Here is an 11,123-nt window from a genome sequence, read left to right on the forward strand (position 1 = left end):
CCATCACATCACGGGGCCCCGCGTGGAGAACAGGACTCCTCTTGTTCTCTTTGAACTTGAAAGAAACCACAAGGACTCTGTTTTCATCAGTCAGGTTATTCTTGGGCAAACAATGTCCAGAAAGCACAGGCCCATCTTTGTTACAAAATTGATAAGATGTCAGGTTATGCTTCTGCGGAAAACCTCATGAAGCGGCCTGCAGCCTCAGTGCTGGCAGCTGCAGTCACGACAGACCGCGTGCTGGAAACACTGCGATGCCCTCTGAAGTCATCCTGTAGACTCACAGCAGAAAGTGCACGTTTTCAGTGACGTTTATTTTATTCTGTAAACTCACATCCTTTTCGTTGACACAGGTCTTGGCACTAGATTTTCCTTCCGAGGCTTGCACACTCACAGGGCGCACCATGCGTTTGAAGCAGTGCTCGCGAGTTCTTTTCAGATTCCCGGTGCAGCTGTAAATGCTGTGACGGATCCTCCCGTCTCCTGCATGCTGGTGATTCCTAGCCGGCCAGATGCATCTCAGAACCCCCGGTGGAGCGTTGAGAACACGGCCCTGCTGGCTCTGCCCCAGCCCGCCGGTCCCCATCTCCTGTTGGAGCCACTGGGCTGGCTCACTGCTATCGAACTCCTTAGTGACCGCAGTCTGTTTTTGGCCTCCTTCACATCTGATTTCTGCGGCACCACGAAAGTGACAGGCTTTCCATTCATGTGTGTGCCACTCTTGTTGTCTGTACTGTGGCTTGCGGCCATTCTAAATGGGAGAGGGGCCTCTCTAAGATCACCTCTGCACGGGCTCGGGTTAGACTTCTGACCTGTATCACAGAGGATAGCCAAGGTCAGGAGCCCCCAGACTCAGGGTTCACATTTAGTTGGCTGAGCAGCTGTGCCCTCAAACCTGTTGGCTGACAGTCAGGGGACCCAGACCTTCCTGAGACGAGCGGCTTTGCCGGCCTGCAGCTGCGACCCCTGTGTGTGACCCACGTCGGATCCCTTTGCGGAGCAGGCCACAGGCATCGTCAGGCCTTTGGAGCTTCTGGAAAACATTGAGGTTCCAAACTCTGTAACGCCAGGCTGAGGATCCGCTGCACATTCTGTAAGCTCTCACTGAAGAAGGTGCAGAACGTAAAAAAGACCTGGTCCTGGTGGTTGAGATGTGGACAGGTTTTAAACCAGTAAAATCAATAAACTAGCAAAAAATGCAAGATCCATAGGTCCTCTCCCTCCACAAACAGTCATGTGTTCGCAGCCTAGCTCACTGAAGTCTGTAACTTCAAAACACTGGAAAGTGTTCCATTCTAGGCCCTCAGCTAGAGGGTGCCGCCAGGCTAGTTATGGTGCTCTTTGGAAGTCCTGAGCGCGTCCTTTCTGCGTTTGTGGTGGCTGGCTGCTTGTGTGGCGAGGACATCTGGTACAGCATCCAGCGGTCGCCGTGACAGCGGGTATCATCTGTGCCTGGGTTTAACGAGGAGGGTGTGTGCTGTGGGTTTCTGATACATCCCCCTGGTCAAGTTAAGGAAATTCCCTTTTTTGTAATTTCCCAGAGTTTTTGTTTTAAATCACCAGCAGGGGTTGAGTCTGTCAATTGTTTCTCTGTGCTTACAGCTGGTCACAGGGGTTCTCCCCCTTTAACTTGGTCATGTGGTGAATGACTTAGGTTCCTAACGTTGGCTGTCTCTCTGTGGGTCTAGTCCTGTGGACCACGTGTACAAAGTGGGCCTTGCCCGGGGTTCCGTGAAGGGTCTGCGTGGTGGAGAGGTCACGACCCCCGAGGCTCCTTCCGGTCTCATTACCCTAGAGAGGAGGCTCTGCGGGGAGGGTGGGGGAACTCAGGGTCTGTGCTCAGAGTTAGCACTTCAATTTTAACAAGTTGTGCTAAAATCAGCGTCACTGGATAATTAGTTTTATTTAATTTTAATTTCAGTTTAAATAGCCCATGGAGCCAGTGGTTACCATTGGGGGCAGTGCAGATCAAGAGTGCAGGCCCAGCTAATATTCCAGCCCCTCACGTGCCATCCCCCGCACCGCCAGCGCCCTGGCTTGCTGACGCTGCGTCGTCACACCATGTCCATGGTGGTCTGCCTGCCCAGCAGCCCGCCGCCTCCTCGCCAGCCCCCTGGCAGTGTGTGGCTCGTTCCCCGGGACTCTGTGCAGATGGGCCAAGTCGTGAGGCCTTTCCTGCCCCCGCCTGGGTCTCCCGGGGGAGCTAGGGCTTCTGCTGCCGCCCCATCATCTCACCTGTGCATCCAGCGCCCTGTGACCAGTGTCAGTGCTTTGAAGCTAGACATTAGGTCTGAACCGTGTTTTCATGTCCAGGCCTTAGCGCCATAGGGTCTCAGAAAACACCTGTCCCACACCAGGTGCTAAGGAACAGTGGTGGCATGGGTGTGGCCTGTCCGTGGGGCAGTGGAGGGTGTTTTGTGGGAGTCAGGGAATAACAGGAAATCAAGGTCAGGTCAGTTACGTGAGGGAAGCCATGTTGGTTTGCTTGATTTGGTTGGAAAAGGAGCACAGTCGGAAGTTTGGGGCAACGGTGCAGCGTTATGAGAGCGTGTTTTTCGGGAAGTGGTCACGTGGTGAGTTTAGGCAGTTTCGGGTGCAGCCCAGCAGCGTGACGGGTGTAGCTGGGAGACCTGCCACAGTTGCAGCCCTCACAGCGAGATGCTGGGCCAGGGGAGACATGCCATCTGTCACCCAGATGGGCAGGGTGGTTGAGGCTGAGTGTTGGGACACCTTCGTCCTTGTGAGTCCTCTGCACACCCTCCCAAGACTATGGGTGTGCCCCCAGTGAGAGAAGGCTCCTCGCTATGAACTTCAAGTCCAGGCACTTTGTGCTGAAATTCCAAATGGCCTGGCACTCTGGTGGAATATAAGGAATCCCCGTGAGCTTGTCAAAGGAAACTAAGTAGAGCTACCAGACAAGAATTTTATAATGAACCATAGAAAAGTGTCGAGAAGTCAGTCTTAGAATGGTGATGGACTTGATGGCTTAAGAACAGGTGTTTGTCGGATGCATTTATTTTTCCAGGTGAAACATGGAGAAAATGAGCGGTGGCTTGGATTTCCCCACGGTTTAGGGTGGGGGGGTGAGAACAGGTGTTTGTCGGATGCATTTATTTTTCCAGGTGAAACATGGAGAAAATGAGCGGTGGCTTGGATTTCCCCACGGTTTAGGGTGGGGGGGTGAGGGAGGCTCATGAATGGCTTCCACAGACTAGCAGGGTAAAAGACTGTTGAAGTCGTGGAGAAAATGCACAGTGGGGAACTGTGCGCAGCAGGCGTCGCTCCTCACTGGGGAAGGGGGTCAGTGAAAGGGAGCAGGGACAATGCTAGGGGGTCCAGAGCGACCAGGGACGGTCTTCTGAGCCCAGCGGGCCTGCGTGGGTTTGAGGGCATTGGGGCAGAGCCAGGAGGGGGCGGATGGCTGGAGAGTGCTGTTGGAGTTGGGAGGTGGGCGAGGACAGGATGACCTGAGGTGTGCTGAGAGAGAAGGGCCGCTGCTTGGGCACAACAGCTAGGAAAAGGAAGGCAGTCTGGGACAGACTAAGGGACAAGCAGGAAGGAGGTGCCCCCTCTGCAGATGTTTGCGACAGGAGGCACCGAGATGAGATGCTATGTCACTGTTAAAGCAGCTAATAAGATTGCTCTTTCTTGTAGCCAACAAAATTAACGGACTGCCCACGGGAGGCGGCAGTGGAGCTGGTGGTGGCGGCAGCCAGAAGACCCCGCTCTTTGAGACGTACTCCGACTGGGACCGAGAGATCAAGAGGACGGGCGCCGCCGGGTGGAGGGTCTGCTCCATCAACGAGGGCTACATGGTATCCACGTGGTGAGTCGGAGGGGCAGCGCTGTCTGCGGCCGGGGGTGACCCCCACAGGGGTGACAGACTACTGTCCTTGATGACTTTCAGGCTGCGGGTGGTGGGGTGTTGGTCTTTAATAATGATTTCACGCACAGTTTATGCGGGAAGGCAAGGGCTCCTTTAACATGAGGACGGCGTCCGTGTCCCCTGACAGAAACTGGCAGTCCTCCCTTGCTGCCGTCTCTCATCCAGTCAGTGTCTGTGTGTGTCTGTGTCTCGCAAAGGCCTTTTGTCCTCCGTTTGTTCAGGCCGGGAACACGGTGAACTGGTCTGGCGTGACTCTTGGGCCTTTTTATGGATGACAGTCTCCTCCCACCCTCTTTTTATTATTAGCCCTTTATTTGGTGACAAAGCTGGGCCATTTGTTCTGTGGAGTTTTCCACATTCAGGCCGTTGCTGGTTTCATACCAGTGCTGCCCTTCAGCAGGCTCCTCTGCCTCCTGTGGTTCCTGTAGGATGTTAGCCGGCCCCAGGGGTTCATGTGGGGGCTCATTGGATGCAGCTCAGGGTTTTGGCAAGAATGCCTCAGTGGATGGTGCTGTGCACCTGCTACTGCATCACGGCGGCCAGGTCCTGCAGTGCAGACGTCCCTCCTGGGGCTGTCGCTGCCCCTGGCTTTCTTTGGCAGTGATGACCAGTGCTGTCTGTCAGGCTCTCACTCCATCGTCCCTCTGACAGACCTCCCTCCCATCAGCTCGTTAGGACCTGGAAGCACAGCTGTGCTTGAACAACAGGGGTTTGGGCACCAAAGCCCACACAATCGGAACCCACCTATACCTTTCGGCTCCCCAGAACTGAACCATGATAGCCTGCCTGGCCTTACTGATAGTATAACCGGTCAGTTGAGGTATATTTTATATGTTACGTGTATCATGAACTGCATTCTTAAAGTAAGCTGGAGCAAAGAAAATTTTACTGAGAGAGTCATGAGGAAGAGACTGTGTTCTTCCTTCCACTGCATTCCATCTGCCGTACTCACTGAAAAAGTCCGTATGTACGTGGACCCCTGCAGGCCAGACTATGTTGTTCACGGGTCTACGGTATGTTTTTGCCCTTTTCTCTTTACCTAACCAGTTCTGAGAACAATGAGCAGATTCCCGAGAATCCTCCAAAAGTGACCAGGAAATTGTTTTTTCACTTTGTTTGTTTACATGATTTGCTAGTCGTGGGTTTGGGGGATGCTTTATTTTAAGACCATTAGAGTCTTAGGTAGTTCTTGCAGAGAAGCAGTGTTTGAGAGGAAACACTGCCCCGTTATTGCCGGCTGGTCAGCACCAGGACCTTCTAGGGGTGCAGTTCTGGGGAGGTGTTTGGAGCCTGCAGCTTGGGTCTCCTGCCGCTCCTTGACTTTAGACTTTGTGGCCAGCACGCTCTGGCATGTTACATGTTGCGAAGCACCTGACTGGGCCTGGCTGAGCCTGGCTGGGCCTGCCTGTCCACCTGCCCAGCCATGTTGGGGGAAGAAAGAGCAGAGGTGGGTGTCTTAAGGTGCATTGAGCTGCCCACTAGCAATTGCTGTCTAATCAGGGTCCTAGAGCCTCCCTGTCTTTGGGGGTGGGGAAGGATAGAAGAGGGAGCTAAGAAGGGAGGGAGCGAAAGCTTCTCAGTAGATTTATGGGGTTTTGTTTTCTGTGCCTGCTATTTCCTTACCTGTCGCCTGTCAGGAGAACAAGGTGGGTATGTTTCTCAGAAATTGCATTCATGTTTGATGGCTAGTCATTCTGGAAACATTTCAAATGTCTCCCTTGGATTTTCCCCTGCCATAAATAAAAATTTGTGAGGATTGGCCACATCATACGTGTTTCAGACTGAGCCGACTGGGAGCATCAGCGTCTCCCACGGTGCACGCTGAGCGGTCACTAAGTGGGGCGCATGTTAAATGGGGCTCAGTGTGTTCCGTTGTGTATGGGGTCTGCAGGGCACACTTACCCTGCCTGAAGCACAGGACTCTGATGCTGTGATTTGTTTCTCCCCCAGCCTTCCCGAGTACTTTGTTGTGCCAAGTTCCTTAGCAGACCAAGACCTGAAGACCTTTTCCCACTCTTTCGTCGGGAGGAGGACGCCAGTAAGTGACCTCTGTGGGTTTCATGAGCGCCGGGGTCCATTTTCCGACCCAGTTACGTAAAGGCTCTGCTTCCGTCCTAGCTCTGGTGCTGGAGCCACGCCAACGGCAGCGCGCTTGTGCGAGTGGCCCTCATAAAGGACGTGCTGCAGCAGAGGAAGGTCGACCAGAGGTGAGCAGGATGTGGACTTCCTCACTTGGGCCTGTCACTTGTCATCAGGAGACCGCTGAGTAGCTGAAGCTAGTGGGGAGGTGGCACAGTCTCTACAGTTCACCCTGCGCATTCCATGGAAGGGTTACCATTTTGAAAAGAATGGGACCATGTAAAATTAAGTAACATTAAATGATGCTAAATGTAATTTCATTCTGTGGCTTACGAGACACTGAGGCCCTTATGTTGTTGACATCTTGCTGTGACACTGCCTTTACCATGCTTTCAGACTGCAGTGATTTCCAGTCGAGAAGCTTCGCGATCATCAAACTTTTCTTATACTTACTGTATTCTGCCGTGTATAACGTGCACGTTTTTGCCCAAATTTCTGAGGGAAAAACAAGGATGTGCATTATCCATGGGTGTAAGGATGACGTACCATGGGCAGAAGAATCCCGTGTACAGTGTGCACAGAAACGTGGATGCTCATTGTACACGGTGAAGTACGGTTGTGCCGCCTTGGGTCCCTCACGCAGGAGGCACGTCTCAGTCCTCCTTGCAGTGCTGGGCAGCCCTGTGGTTGTCTTTCCTCACAGAGCCCCTGCTCCCTGGGGCTCAGTGCCTGGGGCCGGCCTGACTGCCCCTGCCGATGTTACTGTGTGCAGTGTCAGAGGCCACTTCCTCTTCCCCTTCCTGTGTTTTCTTCCTCAAGAAGTTCACCCATGGCTTGTGGCTTTAGTGACCATCAAGTGAAATTTATATCTGCAGTCTAAATTCCTATCTTCTGCGTCGAGGTCTCAAAGGCCCTTTAAACTCATTGTGCCCAGGAGCAGACTCCAGGACTTGGCCACCAGGCCCTCTCACCACCTGCTCTTCCGAAACCTAGGGGCCATTCTTGATGCCTTCCTCTTTCATCTTCCTTCCCCGTGTCCAGGCAGTCCTCCAGTTCTGTCACTCCACTTTTCAGAAATCTTAAAAACACGTATGTGGCCACCCAGCTTCACCCTTACTGGTGGGTTGGAGGGCACCCTCACTTCTGTCTCGTCTAGGGCCACGCCCTGTCCCTCCTGTGCTCCATCTGCCCTGGGCTTCCCTGGGCTCTGACTCCTGACCGTTGCCCGTGCTCTTCCCTCTCCTGGGCTGCCCTCTTCCTGCCCACCCTCTGGCACTCTCCCCGCCCACTTGGGACTCCCTGATCCTTTCCGGCCCAGTGCAGAGGGCCCCCTCGTGGATAAGCCTTTCCTCACTGCCCAAGTCAGATCCAGCCTCAAGTCACACTGTAGCTCTTTCTGTTTTTAACTGTGTGTGTGACAGTTTACCTCCTGTCTGTCTTACTAGATTGTAAGCTCCGTGCAGTGAAGGGACTGTGTCTGTTTTCACACCGTTGTCTGTTCAGCACCTAGGAAATACCTGTGATGTTATGTACTCCGTACTTGCTAAGTAAATGAAGAGCAAAGGAACAGATCTTAGAAAACAGGCTCAGAGAGCCTCAGAGATTGTACATCACAGTCCATTCTTGGTACAGCCAGATCTGAGGGTTCTCCACAGTGCCATAGCTAAGAAAGACAAAGCGCATTTGCTGAAGCAAGTAATTGTCAGGTGACTCTCAAATGACCCGTTAGCTTTCTGGAGAGGCCGGTAACTACAGTTCGCACAAGTCTGTATTGCCTGGTGGATTGTAATTTCACTTTACTCACAGTAGAAATTATTACGTCCACATACTCCAGGCCTTGTTTTCGCTAGCATGCCTGCTGATTAAGTGAGTGCTCTTAAAGGAAAGACTTTAACTCATTAAGCTAACACTTATTTCAATTCCTTTTGTTTTGTCAGCTATCCTATTCTTCATAATTAGGACAGATTCCTTTTGTTGTCCAACCTTATCTCTACCCTCTTACCCTCAGACCTGTCATATCAGCCCCTCTAGCCTTCCCCCTGCTTCCCCACCAGCTAAGCTGCATCCTACCACAGGCCCTTTGCCCCTGCTGGCCCTCTGCCTGGAACACTTTCCCCAGTTCCGTGCACAGCTTGTGGTTGTGTAGCGTTTGGCTTCCGTGCCCGCTGCACAGAGCAGCCTGGTCCGACATGGGGCCTGAACTAGCCCATACTCCCCCGATTACAGCTCCTGTGGCATTCTCCACTGCCTGGTATTTTCTCATTCCCCCCAGCCCCCAGCCAGGAGCTGCACCCATGAGGGCAGAGGCCCGGCCTGTCTTGTTCATCTGTTTGTCCCCAACTCGTGGGGCAGTGTCTTGGCTCATGTAAGTGTTCAGGAAAATCCCGTGGAGTAAGCGATTGAACAGTGATGGAAGGGTTCTGTCTTTGTTAGGGTTTGTAATGCAATAACGAAGAGCCACCCGCAGAGAAGTGATGTTCACAAGGCAGACTTGGATAAGACACTGCCCAACATCCAGGAAATACAAGCGGCTTTTGTAAAACTGAAACAACTGTGCGTTAATGGTAATTCCATTTTCATTTCATACATACGTGTGTAGTGAGTGGGGGTACAGCATTGCACGAGGTATGTTAGGAAAAGTGGTATTCCTTAAAAACATAGCAATAGATCTGTTTAAATAGAGACTCACTGAAATATTTGTACAGGGTATTGCTGTGTGACAGCAGGAGCCCTTAGGAATTAGAGTTCAGACAAATGCTTCCTGTTCAGGAGGGAAATGAACCAAATAAATTGCATTTAGGCCATGAAAGGAGTCGCTTTCAGATAGGAATAGACCAACTGAGACTTCGCCGCATGGTTGCCTTTGCGAACGCGCTTTGACAGACACGCGCAGGCCTGGACTTCCGGCAGGCCTGTCTGAGCAAACACTTGTCAGGTGTTCCGCTGTGCCCCAGAGGGGTGGCCCACGTAAGTGGCTTAGGGACAGTGTGTGTAGAGCGAGCCCCTGAGCCACCTGGAGCCTGGAGCGGCAGCTGTCACCGCGGGTCTGGGTCAGAGTGAGCGACTCTGGGGGTGGACACGGTGACACGGATGGTTCTTGGCCTTTCAGTCAGACGTGATTGAAGCATGGCGTTTGTGAGGTGACAGGCACCTTGACGGGGGCCAGGGCACAGCCAGGCAGGGCAGCCCTGACAAGAGGGCACCCTCGTCCCTGCCGTGGTCAGCGGCCAAGGCCAGGTAAACCATGTGCAGGGAGGGCAAGGTCATGGTGAGAAGCCGAGAGTAGAGGGCCAGCGTCAGGGCCTGGGCTACCACAAGGCCGGGATCACTACCTCTTAGGAGGTGGAGGGGGCTGGACTCACCCTGAGATTTCCCTGAAAGAGCCAGAGAGAAGGTGGAGGCCCAGGAGAACACTTTTTTAAAAATAGGATTGTAACCTGTCCTCTTAAAATGTTCACAGAATTGAATGAAAGTGCCTGACACTTCCTTAAAGCCAGCTTTTAAATATTAAAAACTGGTGTAGCACTTAGCTCCGATACTAATCATGTAAAATTAAGCTTAAAAAGCCTGAGAATGTACCGTATGTGTCTACATAATTAAATATCTTATCATTACGTATTTACTACAGAGCCTTTTGAAGAAACTGAAGAGAAATGGTTATCTTCACTGGAAAGTACGCGGTGGCTAGAATATGTAAGGTTTGTACCCCACTTTTCTTTCTTTTTTAACTTGACACTTGAAGTAACTACAGACCACAGTGGGTGCAGAAACCGCACAGAGAGCCAGCACTCTGCACCCAGCTTCCCCGGGGCGGTGCTCCGTGCCACTAGTTGTGTGGGAAGTGACAGCGCTGCTGTCTGCAGGCTGCGTTCACACTCTCCCAGGCCCACGTGCTCGTGCTTGTGCGGTCCTGTGCAGCTCTGTCACAGCAGGCTCCTGTGCCACCACCACAGTCGGAATGCTGCCCCACCCCCCAGGGCCGCCTCCTGCTGCCAGTGAGAGCCGCACCCCGCCCCACCCCGGCCCTGTCCCTGGCACCCAGCTGGTCTCTCCTCCGCCTCTGCGGTTCGATCCTCCAAGAGTGTTCTCTAAAGCAGCTCCTACCTCTTCATAAAAGGTTGATGAACTTCCCTGATGCAAAATAAGATGGTTCTCTATTGAGGAGTCCTGTAAATACTGGAGAAGCTCATAAACATTACTGAGAATACAATTGTGTACAGTGAAAGATGAGAGTTGTCCGATTTCAAGTACTTCTAAAAAATCTTTGTCGTGCAAATTTCATTTTTAAGTCCTTTTCTCTTTCTCCTCACAGGACATTCCTGAAACATTCAGCAGAACTCGTGTACACACTAGAGAGCAAGCGAGTCTCTGTAGTCCTCCAAGGTAATTCTTTACTGGGAACACTGGTTACCAGCCAGCTTGGGCCCTGTAGTCCACGTTCAAGTCAATGTACTGAATCTCGGCCATCTCTCCTGTATGACACTACCCCACTCACTCTGCAGACTTCTCACACTGTTAGTGTAAAGCGGGGACACACGGCTGCACGCGGGAGAGCAGAGAGGAGCCAGCTGCCTGCCAAGTACTTCCTCTGCCTCCCTCCCTCAGGGGAAGGCAGCTCACAGTCCTTAGTGGAATCGAACACAGTGTTCCTCTTGGCCAAGCAGCCCTTCTCTCTAACCTTGTCATCTTTTTCTTTTCTTTTCTCTTTGATTTTCTTTCCTTTTTTAAAGATCTTACTTATTTTTAGAGAGAAAGGAAGGGATGGAGAGAGAGGGAGAGAAACATCAATGTGTGGTTGCCTCTTACAGGCCCCCTACTGGGGATCTGACCCATAACCCAGGCATGTGCCCTGACTAGGAGTTGAACCAGTGACCCTTTGGGTCACAGGCCGGCACTCAATCCACTGAGCCACACCAGCCAGGGCGCCACCTTTCTAATTCATGCACATCTTAGTGTGGATGCCTCTGGCTTGTGCCAGAGTGTGCCTTAAACAGTTTGATACCAAGAAGTTGACTAAATCGAACAGCCAGTAATGTGAATTTTGTCTAATGTTTGGTAGAAAAAATTGCAATATAAAATCTTCCAGTTAAGCAAAAGATAATTATATATTAAATAACTTTATAGCTAATAGAATGTCTAAGCTTAGAGATAAGATTTA

The 11,123-nt window shown here is 52.0% G+C and overlaps 1 protein-coding gene across 1 annotated transcript in view; it reads left to right on the forward strand.

The window, feature by feature from the left end:
- Nucleotides 1-11,123, forward strand: part of MTMR10 (myotubularin related protein 10) — a 37,188-nt gene that overhangs the window by 17,389 nt on the left and 8,676 nt on the right. Inside the window, exons 7-12 of the mRNA XM_024561637.4 lie at nucleotides 3,655-3,826; nucleotides 5,837-5,924; nucleotides 6,005-6,093; nucleotides 8,399-8,529; nucleotides 9,594-9,663; nucleotides 10,278-10,348. Coding sequence (XP_024417405.2) covers nucleotides 3,655-3,826; nucleotides 5,837-5,924; nucleotides 6,005-6,093; nucleotides 8,399-8,529; nucleotides 9,594-9,663; nucleotides 10,278-10,348 — 621 coding nt within the window. The remainder of the gene's footprint in view (nucleotides 1-3,654; nucleotides 3,827-5,836; nucleotides 5,925-6,004; nucleotides 6,094-8,398; nucleotides 8,530-9,593; nucleotides 9,664-10,277; nucleotides 10,349-11,123) is intronic.

Source organism: Desmodus rotundus, chromosome 10 (genome assembly GCF_022682495.2).
Source record: "Desmodus rotundus isolate HL8 chromosome 10, HLdesRot8A.1, whole genome shotgun sequence".
Taxonomy (NCBI): Eukaryota; Metazoa; Chordata; class Mammalia; order Chiroptera; family Phyllostomidae; genus Desmodus; species Desmodus rotundus.